The sequence below is a fragment of the Cuculus canorus genome, chromosome Z, assembly GCF_017976375.1.
Source record: "Cuculus canorus isolate bCucCan1 chromosome Z, bCucCan1.pri, whole genome shotgun sequence".
In the NCBI taxonomy this organism is placed as follows: Eukaryota; Metazoa; Chordata; class Aves; order Cuculiformes; family Cuculidae; genus Cuculus; species Cuculus canorus.
In genome coordinates, this window is record NC_071441.1 from 10663913 (window position 1) to 10686455 (window position 22543).

A 22543-nucleotide genomic window follows, 5' to 3' on the forward strand; every position below is an offset into this window, starting at 1 on the left:
TCAAAACAAGACATTTAAATTCAAATGAAATACTGTTACCTCTTCAAAACGTGTTCAGTTATTACACTGATTCATATACATATATGCATCGCTAAATGTTAGCAAGAAGGACTGCAACTACACAAATTTACATGTGTACACAAATCTGCTGCATTGTGAGGAAGAGGTGTTATCAGGTAGCCCTTATATTCTTCCATGAGAGAATAAGCTGATTCTAATTTTTAATAGAAATCATTTAACAATTAAAATAATACTCACATTCTCAATATTTGTTATATATTCTGCTAGTCTCACACAAATTATTTTAATAATTGCAAATATATATTTTAAAAGAATAGTGTAGAGTTCAGCTCAGCTTGATTTCTCCTGCTACAGCCTTGCATTGTGCCTGCTTGGAGTCAGATGGATCTAGATAAGGGCCAGCAGTATGTACTGATCAGATATTGTGTGGAGGATTTGCATGCCTTTTTGTGAGAAGTGCCCTCACTTAAAACAAAAAAGTAAAAAACCAACATCTATGAAGATTAAAAAAGCCTAGAGGAAATATGGAAGTTCTGGAAATTATCAGGATCCATTGCTTGAGGATGAAGAGACAGAAAACAGTTCAATGTTTGGCGAGAGACCCATCTGAGATAAAATAGAAATTTGTGTATAGTATAAAAAACATGAGGAGGAAGGAAACGAGCTGCTTTTATTTACTATTTCAGAATACAAGGAAAATACAAATTGTGAAATCAAAAGGATATCAAATAGAAAACTCATCAAGGGAAATGCCTTTACATAAAAGAAAGGATTTTGTTGTAGGAGCTCACTCTTACAAAGTGAGTGGGAACAAAAAGCTTTTTTGCGTAAATGGGATTTCTACAGAGTTTGAACTTTTACGGGTGATAACTGCATTCACATCCATATATAAGGAAGCTGTGAACGTTCTCATTGTGTACAAAGGCCCATGCTACCGTATCAGTGTTGCTACTGTCTGATGGATGCATTTCCCTTGTGAGGACATTGTCAGCATTTGCCTTCGCTGGGTCTGATTCTGGATAGGTAGATGTACTTTACGCCTAGAGTACACCACACCCTGTGCTGTTATTAAATAAGAATAAAGACCTTACTCCAGGCAAATCCTTTTTATTCAGAAAATTATTATCCTGAGAATAATAACAAAATCCAGTAAATCAGACGATGTGTAGAGACATATAGAATCATAGAATAGTTTGGGTTGGAAGGGACCTTAAAGATCATCTAGTTCCAATCCCCCTGCCATGGGCAGGGACATTCCACTGGATCAGGCTGCCCAAGGCCCCATCCAACCTGGCCGTGAACACCTCCAGGGATGGGGCAGCCACAGCTTCCCTGGGCAACCTGTGCCAGTGTCTCACCACTCTCATGGTGAAGAAATTCTTCCTTACATCAAGCCTAAATCCACCCCTTTCCAGGTTTTTCCTGTTCCCCCTCGTCCTATCACTACAAGCCTTTGTGAACAGCCCCTCCCCAGCTTTCCTGTAGCCCCTTTCAGGTACTGGAAGGTCGCTACAAGATCTCCTCAGAGCTTTCTCTTCTCCAGGCTGAACAACCTCAACTCTCTCAGCCTGTCCTCATAGCTGAGGTGCCCCAATCCTCCGATCATCCTTGTAGCCTCCTTTGGACCCATTCCAACAGCTCCTACCAGTTCAGCTTAGTAAAACATTTTGGGTTAAGTTTTCAAAAGACTGGCAAAGGAATAGCAAAACAAGAAGCAATTGATGACATGCCAGTTTATACAGTTCTAAAACAGGCAGCGCAGGCTGCAAAACTAGCTTTGTGGTAGGAGCTCAGCCTGACTCCTTTTCCTGTCTCTAAAGATTCCGCTGGAACCCAAGTTCTTTCCTCCCCAGCTGCCAAGGTGTTTCTGCTTGTTGTGTGGGTTCTGAAGCCAACTGATAGCTCAGTGGCTGTGGCATCCTTTGGCTAGACCTGAGGAGAAGCTGACGATACTGCATCTCATTTTATATTTTATCATCCAAACGAATCTCTGAAATAAGATGCTATTTGTTCTAGCAAATGCAAAACCGAATATCCATAATTAGGTTCAGGTTTTGCATATGGCGCTTTGGTTAGCTGCAAATTAATTCAAATCAATCCTGTCAGCATGTAAAACAATACAAAGTGTTGCCATATTTGTGTCCAATACATAACATACACTATTTATCTATACATAGTAGCACTGTAAAAAGTAAGCAGCATATTTTGAAGCACGTGCAGAATAAAGAGTCATTTCTTGTAAGCAGGTAAAGCTGTACTCAAACATATGTGCTGCATAAACGAAATATATATTGTAGTCACAAATTATCTGTATACCATAAATTTAAAAATGACTATACTACTGATTATTTCCCCCGAGTACACATAAAATAGTGCCAAAGGGCAGAACATTATCAGACTAGTTCAAACACAACTCAGGCTTCTTGCATGCTCACTGAGATGATGATCTCCATATATTTATTTGTCTTTGTTGCCCTTTCTCTCACCCTTAGTGATTATTTCAAACACATGGCCACTATGTGGAATGAAACAGCAGGAAATTGAGGAACGTAGGAGCTATAAAGCAGCTGCAGTTTGGGACGGGCAGAGGATGTAGCGAGACGGAGTCATCCAAATATGAGGACAGTGGTCAAACAGCAGAGAGGGTAAAGACACTGGGAGGCTGAGAGAAGGAAGGAAAAGAGAAAATTGGGGAGGTCCTTACTCAAGTTTTGCCATCAAACTACAGACAAGAACACTTTGGCTGCACTTGATAGTGTTTTATTTAGCTAGCGTCAGCTGGGTAATACTTGTCATACTTCCAAAAGCCTCATGAAGGGTTCCTTTCACACATACTAGGCTCCGCTGGCTAATGCAGCTACAGCTATTGTCCAAAGAGGCGAACCCTGGATCCTCTTTACAAGTCCCATGACTGTGCGAGAACCTGACACATATTGCCAAATTATCTCCCAGTTCGTGATTGTAAACATCTGGTTTCTTTAGATTGGTTGCTCAAAACTCGTTCTTGTTTACACATCTCTAAGCAAATTTGACAACGGAGGCAAAAGCAAAAATACTTTCCCCGACTTCCCCCCAACACCACTACAACAATTGAAAAGTTTATGGCTTAGATACAAGCTAGAGGTAGAATATGTAGTAGGTTATTAAACAAATGGAACAAAGCATGCGAAACACAAAACTACCCTATGAGATATAAAAGATGACCTTCGGGTAGCAGGAAAAAGTGTTCATGTACCACACCCCAGCATTCTATCATTTATCAATGCTCCTACTCATGCATACCAGGAAAAGTTACTTTTAGGTCTAGATTAATGTAAAGTCTTTGCAAGACATAAAAACAGTCACACCAACGATTTCTGAGGAACAAGGTGGAATAAAATTTTGTTCTTTTTCTTGCTGACCATTTAAGGATGTTTTTTGACCATGTATAGAAACTTTTACCATTTACTAAAAGAATCCATACTGGATAGAATATGCCTGAGCTAGTACTGAATGTGATTTAAAGAAAAGGTGGTGTTCATAGCTATGCCCTGTTGTTACTAAAAGAGCACAACTGCATATAAATTTTAAAGTAATATGGGAAATTTGATGTTTTATGGCACAAATACTTCTTTAAGGGCAGAACCACATAACATACTCTAGTCATACAACAATGACAATTTGTTCTGTGTGGAGAATTAAATCAAGGCCTGTAAATAAAAAAATACACATTCTTTTCAAACATATGAGGTCCAACACAAAAACCCCTGAGACTAAACCTATAGCTCAGGAAGCTAGACCGGGAGGGGAAAGACAACATGTTACAGAACATGTTCTAAACTGGCACAGTGAGACCAAGCTCAACTCAATTGCTTCACTAAGTGTGAGTGGATGCATGTTGAAATACAGATGTTTTCTTACTCTTGGTTGGAAAATGTTGGTGACCCATAGCCCACAATGCTTTTTCTGTGAAGCATTTTCTAGCCCACAACGACATTGGTGTGTTTGAGCACACACCCTGTTCACCAGACCTGGTTCCCTCTTCCCTAGGAACAAAATGGTGCTCAAAGTCATCCATTTTTTTGTTGGTAGAAGCTGAGAAAGCAAAAAAGATGGAGATCTTCAACAGCCTTTCAGTAAATGATTTGTGTAATTGCTTTGAGTGTAGGCAGCATCATATGTGTGTCAACTCAGAAAGGAATTCTTTTGAAGGTGATCATCGCTGATTTTCCTAGTTTGTTAAATAAAAATAGTCATAGGCATGGTCTTTTTTTTTGGGGGGGACGACGTCATATAGCGATAGGAACTTTATTTACAGTATCACATTCTGGAATAGGTCAGAGGCCGTGTTTTCTATGAGACACTTTACAATTCTTACCATTTCCTTTTATTGGTAGTTGGTATTTGGGCAATCTCATATTCTTTACAAGTTCAAATATGAATATCAAGTAATGTTAACATGGCTTGAAAACTTAATAAAGAAATTGAAACACATTAAAGCAACAAACCTAAGTAACTGCTCTAAAATATTGCATATGTAAAATATAGGCAATGTTCATAGTCAGTATAAACATATGAGTAGTTCCTAGAAGAGCCAAACTCACAGGCTTTGCTGAGAAAGTGTTGGCTTTTGGGTCTCCCAGCAAAGTTTCTGTCAAGGATGATGGCAGCCTCTGTTCAACTTTCCTTTTTGACAAAACACAGGACATAATCCCAGTTACTCAGACAGAATCATAGAATCATAGAACAGTTTGGGTTGGAAAGGGACCTTAAAGATCATCCAGTTCCAATCTTCCTGTGATGGGCAGGGACACCTCCCACGAGATCAGGCTGCCCAAGGCCCCATGCAACCTGGCCTGGAACATCTCCAGGGATGGGGCATCCACAGCTTCTCCTGGACAACCTGTGCCAGTGCCTCACCACTATCATCATGAAGAAATTCTTCCTTATGTCTAGTCTAAATCTGCCCCTCTCCAGTTTATAGCCATTGCTCCTAGTCCTATCACTACAAGCCTTTGTGAACAGCCCCTCCCCAACTTTTTTTGTAGCCCCATTCAGGTACAGGAAGTTCGCTACAAGGTGTCCTCCGAGCCTTCTCTTCAGGCTGAACAATCTCAACTCTCTCAGCCTGTCCTCATATGGCAGGTGCCCCAGCCCTCCGATCATCTTTGTAGCCCTCCTCTGGATCTGTTCCAACAGCTCCATATCCTTCTTACGTTGAGGATTCCAGAACTGGACACAACACTCCAAGTGGGGTCTCACAAGAGAGGAACAGAGGGGCAGAATCCCCTCCCTCGCCCTGCTGGCCACACTTCTTTTGGTGCAGGCCAGGACACAGTTGGCCTTCTGGGCTGCGAGTGCACAGTGCCAGCTCATGTTGAGCTTCTCATTAACCAGCACCCCCAAGTCCTTCTCTGCAGGGCTGCTCTCAATCACATCATCCCCTATCCTGTATTGAAAAGACGGATTGCCCCAATCCAGGTGTAGGACTTTGCACTTGGCCTTTGCTGAATCTCATGAGGTTCTCACAGGCCCACTTCTGCAGCTTGTCCAGGTCCCTCTGGATGACACCTCATCCTTCTGGCGTGGCAACTTCAACATTCAGCTTGGTGTCATCTGCAAACTTGCTGAGGGTGCACTCGACATCACTGTCAGTATCATTGATGAAGATATTAGACAACACCGGTCTCAGTACGGACCCCTGAGGGACACCACTTGTCACGGATCTCCATCCGGACATTGAGCCGTTGACTACTACTCTCTGAATACAATCATCCAACCAATTTCTTATCCACTGAACAGTCCACCCGTCAAATCCATATCTCTCCAATTTAGAGAGAAGGCTATTGTGGGGGACTGTGTCAAAGGCTTTTAATTTTCCAGTACGCAGTGGCTTGCTGGCAACTGAGTCACAGGTATTAGGATAGTGAGACTCAGACACACTAGGCGTTTAAAATTTTTCAGATTAGTTAAAGTAGCAGCTGCTTTTTTTTACAGAGATTTTATATGCAGAATCTCAGATGGCATACATTATCAAATCCATTGAAGTCGACTACAACTATGATAATTTACACCAGATGAGAATCTGAGCTATCATTGGAGATGGAGCCTTACTACAGGAATCTTAAATAAGAAATGCTGCCTTAGTGGATATAGCAATAAGTCTGGAAAATCATTTGGTCTGATTGTGTCAGTCAGCCCATATGTTAAAAGCAAGGTGTGATAGTCTGGGGAACGCCTGCCAGTTTGTGGATATGTTTCCATTGTAATTTAAAGTGCAGATTAAACTCACTAATTGTAGCAGAAACAAGAATATATATGTGTATATATATATATGGAGCTGAAACAGCCTTTGAGAGTACCTTAGCCAAGAATACTTTCAGCCTGGAAGAGTTATTAGATTGCCACTACAAACAACTGACCATTGTCACAGCACTTTGACATAACCTGGTGTGTATTCCAGGAAAATCTCATCAGAAGTCTAAAAGATTTGGGCTCTTTCACAAGAGAAACCTCCTTCTATGCAGTGACAGAAAGCAAAACTTGGGAAAGCAGGATGGAGGAAGTTTGGCCTCCTTTCCTCACATCCACAGATCAAAATTTGTTTCTTCAGATGCCTGTGAGAAAGAGGGAAATGATGGTCAAAGGTGTAAACAGGCAAATGCTGTGCAGGCAAAAATGAACTGTGGAGGTGTTACATACTAAGCCATTGTTTCATGTGCTTTGGAGCCTCCTGTCTCAGTCAAAGTTGCCAGGCAGAGTCTTTACCATGGAGGGGACACACAAAGATCAAAAGTTAAAGATGATTCTTGAAAGCACTCAATCCAATACTGGAGTTCCCAAGGCATGGAAACATAGGACCACTTACCCGAGCTCAGGTGTATGATATACAGCCTACTTAGAAATTTGATGGTTTGCTTACCTGTAGATTTCTAGAGTAGTTTAAATATAATCAAACAACTATCTGATGCAAAGATGGATGAGGAAGGACTGACACATCACATATGCTCCTCAATGAGTCGTGACCAGTGAAACTACAAAGAACATGTAAGGCAGACTGATGAGAATGTAAAAGAGAAAAACAACCCTAAAAGGGAATATAAAACCTCCTCAGCAGTAATATATTGTTTGGGATCTTAGTGAGAAACTGGCTTCATCTGAATAGAGACTAAGCCCTGGAGCTACTGATATCAAGAGCTGCGGTTAGCGCAGTTCCCTCCTGGTCAGTGCTGCAATAAGGAGGCAACCCCTGCTACCAGCTACTTCTACGACACAATGTGGCTCTTCCTTCTCTTCATTTCTTGAGGTCATGCAATATTCTTCAACACAAGACAAGAAAATACAGGGTCTTTTGTGATTTTTTTTAAAACCTATCCCTTCCTTATCAGTATCAAAGTAAATAAATAAGTTTGTAGACTTGTACGGGGCACCAAAACGCTGTTGAGAAGGATTGCTATCAGGTATGAAGTTTCAGCTTGGAGGAAGATTAACAGAAAAATTCAGATTATCAGTGATAAAGAAAAATGAGTGGCAGTAGAGATACAAATATACAATTCTTGTTAGGAACTACTTGGAATGCTGATCTCAGTGAAACATGGTCTCCAACTTATTTTACGTTTCTTATTATAAATTATTCTCTGCTTTCATGCTCTTGTGACTGCACAGAGATCTCTTTTGTATAAGTTCATATTAAGGTCAAGTTTAAAGAGGCTTCATGGCCATCAGAGAGAAGACATTGTCCTCTTGCCAATGTGGTTTTGCCTGAAGCTGCAAGAAGGCTGAAGTAGCCATTGTAAAGCATATTTGCATTTTTTACTATTTGCAGAAAGGAAGTTTCCAACCAAGCAAGGATATAATTTTAGTTTTTTATGCACAAAGAGAGAATTGGTTTGCTGTAAATAATGACAAGTTAGTGTTGCTAGTTGCTTCTGCATTTTTCATTTGATGGACTAAATACCACTTTACGAACAAAAGCTCAAGCACAACTTGCAAGGTTTGCATAAGCTAAAAAAAACAAGTGTCAATATGGACATACACTTGATGCATTTAAAATTATACAAGTGTACAAGAATTGGCACATGAGCTAAAACTGTTAATACAAAACATTATTCTACCTTATGTATATAAGCACAAGCTTACACAGTGGCATAGAATCACCAGATAAACAATTAATTCACTAGACTGTAGCTCAGAAACTGGAATATATATGAAAAAGTAATGCTAAAATTCCATGTGTGGCTGACTACCCCTCAATGTACATCTTTAGAATAGGCTTTTATGCAGCCTGGATCCCTTGCCATACTGTAACATTTGCAGACGATTATGCCCTTTCTTACACTGCTGTAGCTGCATTGAAGTTCCACTTCAAATGTTAGCATCCAAAGGCAAAAAAGAAAATAAAAGGATCATGAAGTAAGCCCACAGCAGAGCTGAAGGAAGCCTCAAAACCACTTTGGTCCCCATCAGAGACAAGGCTAGAATATCGATGGTGATCATCTGGGCTGATCTCTTTTGTCATGGAAGTCCCCAAGATTTCCTGAACTATTGCTGAGTTCAGCTAGAATAGGTCTTTTAAGAAAAACATCTCTTGAGGTTAAAGCTGCTAGAGATGGAAACCCCATTATAATCTTCATTAAACTGTTCCAATGGTTAACTGTTCGTTATTTAGGGGAAATTGTACCACTCTTATTTTGTTTAGCTTCAACATCCAGCAATCAGATTCTGTTATGTCTTTGTCAGCTAGATGGAAAAGCTAGGTATTAGATTTCTATTTCATTGCAGATACTTTTGGACTGCAGTCAGTATATTTTCGTGTTTGATAAACCAAACTGAAAAAAAATCTTTTTATCACATCACATGAATCCATGGATCTTCTCATTCTTCTGTCAAACCTTTCTGTCTACCAATAGACTTCTTGAATCCTTAACTAGACAAAGAAAATTCCAGCAAAAATTATTTCAGTGCCAAATGCACAACTAGTTTTGTCTTTGTAGTCCCTAGATATTTCTCTTTGTATAGCGAAGAATTACATGAGGCGTTTTGACCAAAGCACCACATTTAAGAGTTGATAATTACTTTCCTCAACAAATCTCCCTGCACCTCTCTACTTCTCCAAATTTCCATATAAAACTCACTAACAGATGAAAAATTCCAATCAGCATTTTCAGTTCTTCTTACATCCAACAGAACACAAATTTCTTAAGATGAAAAAGGCAACAGCAGCACTAGCTTTGACGTAAAGTGACTGATGACTAGACCACGGGAATTATCTGCAGCCATGGTTTTATTTCCTTGTTAGTTACAGCTGTACCAATATACGAAAAAAGGCTATGCAAGGCAGAAGGATAACAGAAGTAGTGACATATTTGTGGTATAAGACATATTTAATTAGAGTCAATCTACCTTATGGGGATGTTTAGCGCTATTCTGAGATGTCAAAATAAAGGTGTGTAAGCATATAACATAACTGAATGCTTCAAAGGTGATCACAGTAATGATACACAAGGAAACCCAGGAAAACAAATTGGAGGCTTAGGCTTCCCTAAAACAAAAGGCTGCATTTGCTAGAGAATTTTATTTGGAGAACACCTTGCTCAACAAACCTTCAAAGGCCACAAACTTGGGTGTTGTCTCCATTCTTGAGCTCTGGTACTTTGTGCGTGCACACGTGCAGGTAAAAAGGACAGTCTGCTTTCCTTGTTCACAGACCTATTACTTAATATTTAGCACAAAAATGCTTGCCTGTTTGCCCCCAACTTATTAAATAAAGCCAACAGCTGGACTGAACAATGATTTATCTTTGTTGCTTATTACATTCTCAATCTTTTGAGTCATCTATGAGTATCATTAATAATTTTTTACTATAATTGGTGTAATTTAAAACAAACATTCAATAACACACGGCCACAGAAATTACTAAAATAAGCCTAACATGAATATACTTGCCCCTCTATTCACTACTTTGCTTTCAGCTCTCAGTTAACCAAACTATGTTAATTAAGAGGTCATATTGATTAAATTAGCATGGCATATAAAAAGTGTTATGCAATGGTAAATCAAAATGTTTGGTAGACGTCTAAGTATTAGATGAGCACTATTGTTATGTAAGCACTGTATTTTTTTTTTTCAACTGTGTTTAATAAAACTGTGGCCAGATCTGTTTTTCATAGATCCATATTGACCAACATCAGTTCTACTGATTTCCTTAAATAGCTTACTTACCAATTATACATTTTTGCCTACCAGGATGTTACCCAATAATAACCTGGATTGTTCTGTTTAACCTTTTTCCTGCCAGTACTTTGAACTTTGTGAAATTCTCTGAATTGTCTTTCCTAGTTTCAAATTTATTGAAAACAGACAGCAGCAACAGAGATAGCTGCTTGGCCAGTTCGAATGTAAGCACTGTAGTAAAGTTATCTGAAGCTGTTACTTTAAACTTAGCTTTGATGTCTAAAATAACACTGACTTACTGCTGGAATAGGATATGTTTTCTCACCTTGTGAAGTGGTAAGTTTGGGGTTTACCAGTGCTCTTCAAATATAGAAAAAAATATTAATTATTCCATCTTTTGTGTTTTCCTAGCAACATTTCCATAGATTCATACGATACTTAGGACTAACATAACCCTCCCTAAATGTACCACTTCTGGTCATGAGGGCAGCAAGAGCCGTGAATGATGCTGTGTTCTTTGCAGATGCAATTGCCATTTACAGCACTGACTCACAGGAAGTAGTAACTCTACATAAAATATTCCATCAGACTGCCTGACGTATTATCCAAAGATAGTGAGTTTAAGCAATAAAGAGCAGTCACTGTTCTGAGCATCTGTTGAAAGGGCAGAGTCAGCTTAAAATCTAGCCAGCTTTCAAAAGTTAGTTAAAAGCAGTCCTTTACTTTCCTACAGATATCCTAAATGACTTGCCATGTTTACTTACAGAAACATGTCTTTCTTGCTATGTGACAGATGCATACAAATGAAGAAACTGACTTAAACAAAACCAGTGAAGTTAACCACTGATACAAACATAGGCAGTAACCAGGGAATAATTTTTATTCAGCATTACTTGCAACACCTGTATGACTCAATGAGAAAGGTGTAGTTACATTAACTCGTCTCCTTTCAGAAAGAAGTGACCTGTTGAGAGACGTAAAACAGCAAACTGTTATTCAATCCACCTTCATTCTGCCAGACCATAACTTCCCACTTCTGCAAGAACATCACAACATGCAACAACAAAACATATTTATTAGACTAAGTTTATCAGTTTATACCTGGAACAGCAGAGAACTATTTCAGATCTAGAATTTCCCTTTATATTCCCTTCCTTATTCCCATTCACCTCACAACCATTTTCCTTCTATGCAGACAGTAGAACCTTCTCCTTGTCTAGGAACTGTCATTCTTTTTTTTTTCCAAATAACCTTGGGAAAAAAAAAGATATTTACTATCTTTGCACTACAGCTGATCAAAAAAAAGACTAGTAGTATTCACAAAAATAAGTATAATTAACAAAAAATTATGGTTGTTATGGGCTACCCAGAATCACTACTGGCTGTTAGTGTCTACACTATTATGCCTTCACTATAAAGGTAAGAACTATACAAGGGATACCACCCTTACTGAGATCAGCATAAGCCAAAATAGTAAATGTTGTGTAATATTCACCCTGCAGATGCTGAATTGTATTCTCATCTGTACTGTCGTGGGAAACATGATTTTTCAGTTCTCACGCTACTTTCAAACAGTTGTCTTCTGAACACTAATTTCAGTCTCATGTTGGTAGATCCATACAGAGAATATAATGAATGTTGCCATGGCTAAACTTTCCATTTAGTAAACTGTATAAAATAAACCCATATTCAATGGCAATTCAATGGCAACTTAGACCAGTTCCCAGGTAATCTTAAAGTGGTTCCTCTTCGTTTACACTTCTTAAAGTCTGAACAAGGAGAGATTTCAGTTTCATATCGAAATTGCCAGTGTAGGAGTGTAAGCGGCTTTTCACTCCTAGGACCATCATCTCAGACAAGGCAAAAGATTCTGAGCAAAGGGAAAAGTTGCCTTCTTCCCCGTAGCAGATGTGATGACTGCAACTCATGAGTACCAGATGGAGGTTGTCACCACAGCATCAATTACTGTGAGAGGAAACTGCAACTTCTGCAAGGCCCAGAGCTATTTTAGGAGGATTTTCCTGATGCTAGAATCAGTCCAGGGTGGATCCAATTTCCCTGGCAGTAAATACCATTTAGAGGGTGGAGTTGGCAATGGACTGCATTTATACATTCATCCCTCAAATCTTACTTGCATTAGTTTTGCCCTTCTCTTCCTCAGCTCTTCCACTCCTAACTCACATCCTAGTAATTTATTTTCTTTTTAAAGAGAAGACCTCTAGCTTTCCTGATGAAATTTAAAAGCAGCCATTCCACAGCAGTCAGTAAACTTTTGATTAAAAAAAAAAACCAAAAATCAAAGCCTTTATGTTTGCAGAGATAAATTGAATGGTCAGAGTAGAGTGCAAACCAAATTAGCACTGTTTTTCCAAGTGTGTATATGGACAGTTTTAGTGCCTGTGCTGCTGCCCTGAGCACAGTGAAAACGGCTTAAGCTTTGCTGCTGCTGAGAACCTCTGAAACTGCAGAAGACAGGTGATTTGTGGTCTGTAACAAAGCTCTGAGTAGCACATATTAAAACTACTGACTCTGAAGTAATTCTGAGTTAGGAGAGATTCTTCCATCTGCTCAGATTAGGGGAGCAGACCTCAAAGTGTCAGACCTTCACTACAACTATATGAATTCAGAGGCTCTACTGAGACTTGTCCCTGCCCAAAGGCTCCGCTTTTGGAACCACTAAAATGACGTATTTTATATGAACACCCCAGAACAGATTTCCACCCCTCCTGCTCATGGATGACAAGACCTGCAGGATGACTGATAGTGACATCTGCCTAAGCTGAAGCCACCGTAGTTGACACAGTATCTCCTGGAGCATTTGAACCATACCACACACGGTGCCTGTATCTATTCCTTCTGAAGGACCCCAGTACGGCCCAGCAGAGGACAGTGTCTAGCAATAAGACAGCTGTCCCTTGAGTCCTGCCTAATTTACCGAAGCAAAGAAGCATGGATAGTTTTAAGTATCAAGGGGTCCCTTCCTTTTCAGTAGTAAAACTGCCGAACTTTCAACTCCTAATACCCACCTGGAAAAGGCTCAAAGCACTAACTTTCCAGAAATATAAGAGTATATTGTGCCACTATTATTCCAAGTGGTGAAGTGCAGCAGAGACATATGTCTCAGCTCATCTTAATCCTTGAAGCACGAAAGATGAAAAAAAAAGAATGCTCTCCCTTTCGATTCAGAGCAACTTCAAAAGTCAGAAGTTGTTATTCAGAGCAACTTCAAAAGTTACATGTTGTTTAGTGACAGACCAACAGAAAAAAAAAATCCCCGCTCCAAGAAAGGGATTCCAGTGAAATCTTTGAAGCTACCGAAGTAGAAGTAAATACTGGTTTCTGTGGTGAAATTTTACTGCAGAGCTCTAATTGTAGCTGATCTCTATCTTCTGAATTTGATTACAAGTCTTAGCTTAAGATATTAGCTCTGGTACAATTTCCAAGACTGCAGACAGGAAGAATAGGAAAAGGGAAGGGAAGTGGACAGAAGGTTTATGGGGCATTAATTGGGACAGAGTAGTGGACTGTACAGTGAACAGGCAGCATCAGAGTATGGTCAAAGGAAAGTGGCAAAGAGAAAGAAGGGATAGAAACAGGCAAAAGGACAATGCAAATACACTTAGGGTATAAAGTAAAGGTCAAAGTGTATCAGTATCACCCAAGACATGAGTTAGTAAGCTGTGTTTGATTTTGAAAGTTGACTGCTCCAAATGGATACAGTATTCCGCAGCTCAAGTCACTCCAGCCTGCAGGGATAACTCAGTTAAATAAGTACACATAGGTCCAAGTACCCCCGCGCTACAAAATTTTAAATACTTTCTAAAGCCCTGGGAGGAATGACCAAGTTTTGCTTAGTTCAACCTAATCCACAAAAGTTGGTAAATGGCACTTTGCTTAAGGATGGAGCCGACACCAAATACTGCGATACAGATACAATCAGAAGATAAAATCTGCAGGGGGGAAAAAATGAAGCAAGAATAACTCCCTGAAATGCTATACCTGGCACTGGGTCTTTATTAATTATTCCTCAGTGCATAGTACTCTTTAACCAAATGAAGCTTGACCAGATGGCACAGCATAATTTTTCTGCCTTACAGAAAAACCTGTCTCTAATTTCATAGGGCGTCTGAATTATACGGAAGCCTTGGTATTATTACTAACTTGTAAGTCTGACTCTGATACAACCCAAGAAAAGAGTTGTCTGTAAGTCCTGACCAACCGTTTCAGTCCCAGCAAAGCTGGAAGGTAGTTTGCAATACCATTCAAACACTTGCAAACTAAGAATATAAGCACCAGTAGGAATCAAATTTTAAATATACTGTTAAGAAAAAAAAAATCCTACATTCAGCTCAGTTTTCCCAGCTTGCTAAACACTATCACTGGTCACCACACCAGCAGAAGCAGATGCTATGCCCAAGCTTTTTTTCAAAGAACGTTAGTTAGTTAAATACCAACCATTTATGTGTTGCTTAGCTATCTCTGCCTTTTGTCCACCTCCATACTTTCTGCAGGTCCTGAGTTATAATTTACAAATGCAAAGAAGTTCACGGAAGACTGGCGGATACCTGAAGCAGTTACCTCACAGTTAGCTACATTTTGACCCTTCCTTGCAACGCTGTCTTCACTGATGGAGGCAACGAGGCACCAGTACAGTGAGAGCCCTACTGATGCATAGCACATCTTGACAGCACATAGGCAGGAGCTTAATTTTTTGGCATACTTAAGCTGTTCTCTTGTAAGTACAGATCTCCTGCCATCATAAATTAATCTAGACTCAGACTTCATAACAAGGAGAAAGAGAGTTTGGGGAAACTTTTTTTTTTAATTTTTTTTCATTTAAAGCTCTTCTCCCAGCATGAAGCATCCTGGACCACTTCTAAGATTTTTAGTATGTATTTTCTCTTTCTTTGCCACAGGTGAAAATCTTGGTCAGCAATGCCTTTTGTCCCTGATGTTAGCAAATTGAGGTATGCAAGTCCTCCTTCATGAAGAGTTTCTGCCCAAGAATTATTATGCTGGCTGCCACAGCAGAGCAGTTATTTGGTTTAATGCAAGGAAGTCTAAAGCGCAGTTGAAAGGGAGGAAGCCCAAGAAGATTAAAAGGAGGTTTGCTAGTATAAGATGCTTATCCACAAGAAGGCAGTCCAATAATGTTTCCTTTCAGACCATCAGTCCACTTCATTTGGTGTACATTATATGTGCTGCGGTGTTCCTATATGTGCTGGCAGGCTGACCAGTGCCATTTTGCACCTAATTAACTTCTGAACTGGTCTATCACATTTTTAGTAGATTGCATCTGACTAGAAGAGGATAAAGCTTTGAAGAATCCATTTTTTTTAAATCACTTTACCCCAATTTAATGTATGTACTTGCAGTAAAGAGAGAAAATACCTATGCAAAAGTAATTTTAAAACATTAAGTTTTCATCAAATTTGCTTTTATTTTGATATCAGAAAAATATAATCCTTAAAAAATATAGTTTACAAGAGCTTGTGAGAGGAATATCACTGGTTTAACTTTTCATGTTCATGAATCCTGCTGCTTAGATCTATAGAAGGTCACAAAAACCCAGGGGGATTTTAAGTCTAGATTCCTCTCAGAGACAGGATTTTATGCTTTTGACTTCTTGTAAATGGTAAGTGAACAAGTTAAAACTCCAAAGAAAAGTGAGACACTCACCCTCTTTTCCAAGACTTTGAAATCCTGAATCCTCTAAATCAGTTCAACATGTTTAATCTTAAGAAGTCATTTGCACATTATCATCTTACTTGTAACACGGTGCGTTTATCTCTAGTAACTTAGCAGTGAGCAAAACCATCCCAATAGATACCCCAATACAAAGCTCCTTATAAGAAAGAAATAATTCATTCCTAGTGTCTATTGTCAAAAAAAGGTAAACTGAATGTGCTCATTCCTTGACGAAATACAGAGCAGCATTAATTCACACAACTCTGGGACTCTGGCACACACAATGCCCTCCCCTTCAGTCCATCTCAGAATGACTTCATACATCAAGTATCAAGCCACAAAAAGGCAGAGGACACAGAAGTGAATGTCAAGAGGATTTAACTCAAATTAAGATGTTTGTCTCTTTTCATTATTTTAGAAACTGATAAAGCATGCTTAGTATTTTAAGTACATTTTCCTAAATGCTTTTAGATTCTAGCCTCTGACTCCAGTTTTCGAATCATCACGGAATTTAAATACAATAAAATCCTACACTTTGAAAGGCTTCATTCAGTGCTGGTAGTATGTTTACAGTTTAATAGAGAGACTCTTAAAAAACTGGCAATATTTATCCTAGAGTACTTGATTTAAAACGTTACTAAAAGACAAATGTTCTTTCTTTAACTCCTTAAATTTAAAATAACTTCTGAATATAATGAAGGAAACTGTTTAAAGAAAATTTTGTAAAACTGAAGATATTGACCAGCCACACTATTTTATTCACTGACCAATCTTAAGATGGTAACTTCATCAACACTCATCACTACTGTCCATTTTTCCTGTATTTGCATTTCCAGGGTTACTATGCCTCAAAGTGCACTGATATTCAGCAACTATACCTATAGCTGTGTCTTTCAAGCTTTTAAACAATAAATATTAGAATACATTTTGTATCTGTAAAACCTACAGCTTTCTTATAAAAACTGGACTGCCTAGTTATCTAAAAAGGCTTAAAGAAACAGGCTAGCATTGTAAATTCAGGCTTCAGCAGGCCCATCAATCCTTCTTGTATTTGATTATTTTAGTGCTGCCACCTCAAGAATTTTTTCTTCTGTATTTTTTTTCTTAAAGCTCTGGCCCTGAGAACGCTCTAGCCTCCCTTCCTGAGTTTCTTCCTCTTCATCTCCGACCTCCTACCCTCTTAGCATTTAGAAATATGTTGCGCAGCACATGAAACCAGAATCTTGTTCAGCCTCCATGCAGGAATGCCGAGTCTCATCTTTCCAGACAAGTTTTAACCACCACGGTGATTTGCGTTGGCCAGCGTTAGGTTGTCTGTCATCCATTTTTCTACATTTAGACCATTGTTTGCTTCATACAAAGGCAACCGTGCACCTGGATGCTACCCTTCTTTTAAATTAGCATTCTACAAGTGGTAGAACGCTCATGATCTGTATGTTTTACTGCAATGATCAAAAATGATTGCAAGTGGCCTACCGCTTTGACATAATATTAAATAGGAATTTCACTGCGTGGTGGCCCAGGGTTTTCTTCCAAGTAGCTCATAGGATAGCCTTTGATCACATGCCAGAAGTTAACCAAGTTAAAGTTGCTGTTTTGTAGCCAACCTTTCCTCTCTGGACAGCTCTAGAATACAGAACCTGCCAAAACTGTAAGGCAGATAAAGAGGAAATGAACACTCAGTTCAGCAAGGTCTTTCCAGAAGAAAAACATCCACTGAAAGAAAAATGAACCAGAAATTAAAATACAGTTCAGGTATGGCTTTAACACATTTTAATTTCTCCCTGCAGTTAAGGCACCTTTCCACTTGCTTTCAGAAAATTAAAGGAACTCAAGGGGCAAAACTGGCAGGACAAAGGAATTTCAGCCTCAGATAATAATTTGCAAGCCATTATGGTGCTACATCAGTGCAGAGGGAACCCAAGGAGAAGCACATGTGCTTATGGCGGAATGTCATGAGCAAGGATGGCATACCTCTTTGTGGGCTCCCTAGTCCAGTAATAAAAAAGATTCACCAGCATCCTGTGTAGCTATTAATATTCATGGACTTAATAGGAAGTAGCTATTCCTGCTAAGTTGTGGACGGATGAAAGAGGCCGACCTATGGGCTTTCCTACCTGCTTTTCTCTAGCGAATTTAATAATTCCTGCCCAGATCTGAAGAGGTAAAAGAACAATTAAGTTGAGATACCTGACACGTGGGCTACTTCTGCTTATTACGGATGTTTCGTTATTCACTGGCATTCCTCTCACACTTCTTATTTCTCAATTTTTAATGTAAATCTTCTTTACTATGATTGGAAGAATTCTTCTGGTGGCATTAGTGTGTTATTTTTATGGCAGCAGATGGCTAAGACCTGGTAAAGAACAGCCATTCCCCAATTTAGAAGAGCATTTTTACTGACTTGCTAGACACTTGTTTCAAACAGAAATAGCACAAGAGCAACAGAGAAGGAAAAGTACTTTGAGAAGTGAACAATTATTTACAAAAAGTAAATGACGAAGTGAAAATTAAATATAATTTTCCTCTGCTTTCATATGTACGCATTCATGAAGTTTGTTTTTTTTTTTTGACTTTCTAGGTATTCCCCTTCTCTGCTCTCAGACATACTGACACCAATACCATTTTAACAGTAAAAGAAAGTACTACATCCTCATCTCAGGCCTGCTAGCATTCAAGCTTCCTAACATTCTAAAACTGAGTTGGAATTAAGTTTATAAGTCCAGTGAATCACTTGTAAAATAAATGCCTAAAATGAAGGAGAAGCCAGTTAATACCCCAGCAAGGCATCTGTAGACTTATGAAACTGGCATCTCAAGGGTAACTGTTCCGTGCTTACTTTTACTGCGTGCTATACTTAGAAGCACAAGGATCAGTTTATACTAATTTCTTACCCAGAACGTAGCTGTCACGATCCCGAAGAAAAAACAACTTTTATCATGTACAAAAACTGCAGTCTGCGGTTTAAAGTCCTCGTTTAAAAAACATGAGCCATGTTCTTAGTGTAAGCAGACAGAAAAATCAAAAAAAAAGTTCTGTACCTAGACACGAAAAAAATACTCTGTGAAATTTCAAATCAGCGCTGCTAAGAGCTCACCAGCATTTTAAACGCCAATACTTGTATATTCTAAACCAACTACAAGTTTCTGCTGATCTTTCTTTAAAAAAACAAAGTCAGCAAGTCTGACACGGTCCACTCAATCTCCCATCCAGTTTTAATGGAAAATACAGTTTCCGCAAAGCTCTTCAACTCCCTGTCCAGAAAATAAGCTACTGTTCTGGAGTGAGTTTTTGATGGAAACAGAGAAAGTGGATGTTAACTTTCAGGTCATTCTGATGTTACTTGTATGTCTCACACCTTACTCCTGGCACACTTGCCATTCTCTCGCTGCATTTCCTGATGGAGCCACCTCCCAGAGGAAGACTTCCACTGCATCATGGAAAACGCAGCCTGGCAGGGGCAGCCAGGATCCAGGAACGGAGCCGCCCGGCGCTGCTCCCGGTTAAATCCCAGCCCGAGGAACGCGGGTGGCTGCCAGTGGACAAAACATGCCATTTCCAAGCTGAAGTTCCAACGTGCTTAACCAACGAAAGGCTGATTGTTCTAAAGGGATACAGCAGAGGGACCGCCGTTATTTGGAGCCCCGATGCTCACTGCTCGGTGTGTTCGGGACATTTTACATTATCAGCACCCGCGCCCCTCACCGCTGCATCGAACCGGGCTCCCCAGGAGTCTCTTCGATCCCGAACGGTACGCCTCATTGTTTTTTTTAAGGATCACCGAAAAATAAAAGGAATCCTTCCGACTTCACGCGCTAAAACCGAATCGGGACGGGCGTCTCGCGCCACCTCATCGCCAGCGAATGGGCTCCGGGATGCGAGCCCCCCCCGGGCACCGGGATGCCCCCCGGCATTGGAATGCAATGCCCCGCCCCGCTGGGTACCGGGCTGCCCTCCCGAGCAACGGGATGCTGCCCGCCGGCACCGGGATGCCAGCCCTCCCTGGGTACCGGGATGCGAGCCCACCCGGGCACCGGGATAGCAGCCCCGCCGGCACTGGGATTCCACCCTCCCCGGACACCGGGATGCCCTCCAACCAGGCACTGGGATGCCAGCCCCTCGGGCACCGGGATGTCCTCCCACCAGACACTGGGATGCCAGCCCCTCGGGCACCGGGATGGGAAGCCGCCAGCAGCAGGATTAGGAGTCCCCCAGGGCACCGGGATGCCCGCCCCTCCGCCTACCGTATTTCCTCGAATAGCGGGGCAGCACTGGTGCGCGCTGGGCGAGCCGCCGGCCCGCACGGGGTCTCCCAGCCGCGCTCCTGCCCCACCGGCGGGTGGAAGGGGCTCATCTCGCCCCTCCGCGCAGGAGCCCGGGCGTTTCCCCCCGCGTTGCGCTGCTCCCCCGCCTTTCCGCCCCAGCCGTTACCGTAATTTCCGGCGGCGAGGCGCGGCTCTCCCGGCCGGCTTTCCCAGCAGAGGTGACCGGGTTGCGGCTGCCCCGCCCCCGCGTTCCATTCCCTATATGGTGTCGGCGCGGGGGGCGCCGCCGGCCACGCTCCCTTTTCCCACCACGCGCGCCGGGGCTCGCGCGCGTGACATCATCGGGGCGGGGGGCGGGCAGGAGCGCGCACCTCCCCCCCCGCCCCGAGCCTTCCTCGGGCCGTTCTATTTACGTTTGTGACGGCGATTTCCATCAGGCCCCGCCCCCGCGCCGGCGGCCCGGCGTCCGGCCCCGCCCCCTTTTACCCATATAAGATCAAAGGGGCGTGGCCAGGCAGCCGTTCATCGCCTTCCTGCAGCCGCTTATAGGGTACAGCCACTTCCGCCGTCTGCTTAGAAGCGGCGCGATCATGGCGGAGCGCGGCCAGCTCCCTCCCCCCGCCAAGCGCCTCTGCTGCAGAGCCGGCTACAGCGCGGGGTGCAGGCCGGGCCAGCGGGCGGGCGGCGCCGGGCCCGGCGGCGGGGCGCTCTGCGCCGGACCCTCCTCCGCAGCCGCCGCTGCCGCGCTGGGGCTGCTGCCGCTCGGCAAGACCCAGAGCCCCGAGTCCCTGCTGGACATCGCGGCTCGCAAGGTGGCGGAGAAATGGCCCTTCCAGCGGGTGGAGGAGCGGTTCGAGCGGATCCCGGAGCCGGTGCAGCGCAGGATCGTGTACTGGTCCTTCCCCCGCAGCGAGAGGGAGATCTGCATGTACTCCTCCTTCAACACCGGCGCCGAGGACGCCGCCGCCGGGGGGGCCGCCGGGGACGCCGCCGCCGACGAGACCCGCCTGCCCTTCCGCAGGGGCATCGCTCTGCTCGAGGGCGGCTGCGTCGATAACGTCCTACAAGTCGGTGAGTCACCGGCCGGGGCCGCCGCTCCGGGCAGGGCAAGGCGCCGCCGCCCCCGCCGGAGCCTCCCGGGGGGCGTGTGCGGGTGCCCCGCGGTGCTGCCCTCCACGCGAACCCATCGCGGTGCGGGCCGGGCGGCTGCCTTCGCCGCGGTCTCCTCCCCCTCGCACCCGGGGCACGGGGTGACTCCCTGGCTCCGTGACAGGGACGCGCCCCCCGCTCCAGCCTGTCCCTTTAACTCCGACCTCCCCCGCTCCCGGTAATCCTGCTCGTGTAATCCCGCTCAGTTCTGTCCCCTCCCTGCGCCCACCTCCGGTAATCCGGGTCATTGCTTTACCCCGAGCCACAATAGCGAGGAGATGCCGCTCCCCCCCATCCCGGGGGGACCGCCGGTGGAAATGAATCAGCAGAAGGGTGGCCGGCGGGGGAAGGAGCCGGGGAAGAAGAGGGGGTGGGGGACACACACACAGACATACACAAGACGAAATGCGCCGCCTTCCAAAATAAAGACATAAAAGCGTTGCCGAGAACCCGGCGGCGGGTGTGCGCGCGGGGATCCGCGAACAAAGGCGTTTGTAGGGCAGCGGCGGCGGCGGCCGGAGGGAGGGAGGGTGCGCGATCCGCCCCGCCTGGGGAGGGCAGGGGGGCTGCTTTGGGATGAGCCGCTTGGTGACAAGGACAGAGGGGGAAGCGCAGCTCTTCCTCCTCTCCGAACAATACACACACACACCCCCGCTCCTTTTCCTCCCCTGCCGCTGCTCTTCACCCGCTGCGGGCAGCCCCGATTAACTCCTCCCTGCATGTGTTTAAAGGGCTGTAGAGGTGGGTACTCCCCGATTTTGGGGGGAGCTGTGTGTCTGGGGGTTGCTGTCTTCCCATTCGGGGGGGGGGTGGTGGGGCGAGCAGCCCCCAGCACACAGCTCCCCCCGCGGTCGGTGATGTTCTTTGTGCGACCCGGCCACTTTGTTCTCGTTTTCATGTTTATTTGTGTCCTTTATATTTTTTTTTCCACCCTCCGTTTTCTGCCTCTTCCCCCACCTCCTCCCCCGAAAAGAGGAAGCCAGACAAAAGAGGCTGCTGCTTGCCTTTTGTTAGCTTCGGGGGTTGGGGTACACCGGGTTCCCCCCCTAAAAAAAACCCTCGGTCCTTCCCGCTGCGGGTTTGACTTGGAGAGCAGCTTGTGAACGTGCCTTCGATTCTTTTCGCCTAAGGGAAGCCGTATCCCTGCTCCTTCCCTTCTGCCCAGGGGGAGTTCAGTCTTTTTTTGGTGTTTTTCTTTTGATCTAATTAACTTTCTTGTAAGTTCCATCGTTTGGCTTTCTCTTTCCAGAGGTCTGAGGCACATCTGT

General features: G+C 43.1%; 2 protein-coding genes across 2 annotated transcripts in view; both read left to right on the top strand.

The window, feature by feature from the left end:
- NDUFAF2 (NADH:ubiquinone oxidoreductase complex assembly factor 2) overlaps positions 1–19696 on the top strand; it is a 135296-nt gene extending 115600 nt beyond the window's left edge. Inside the window, exon 5 of the mRNA XM_054055415.1 lies at positions 18443–19696. Within this exon, the coding sequence (XP_053911390.1) occupies positions 18443–18532 (90 nt within the window). The 3' untranslated portion in view covers positions 18533–19696. The remainder of the gene's footprint in view (positions 1–18442) is intronic.
- A 1007-nt stretch (positions 19697–20703) lies between these two features.
- ZSWIM6 (zinc finger SWIM-type containing 6) overlaps positions 20704–22543 on the top strand; it is a 110680-nt gene continuing 108840 nt past the window's right edge. Inside the window, exon 1 of the mRNA XM_054054293.1 lies at positions 20704–21197. Within this exon, the coding sequence (XP_053910268.1) occupies positions 20717–21197 (481 nt within the window). The 5' untranslated portion in view covers positions 20704–20716. The remainder of the gene's footprint in view (positions 21198–22543) is intronic.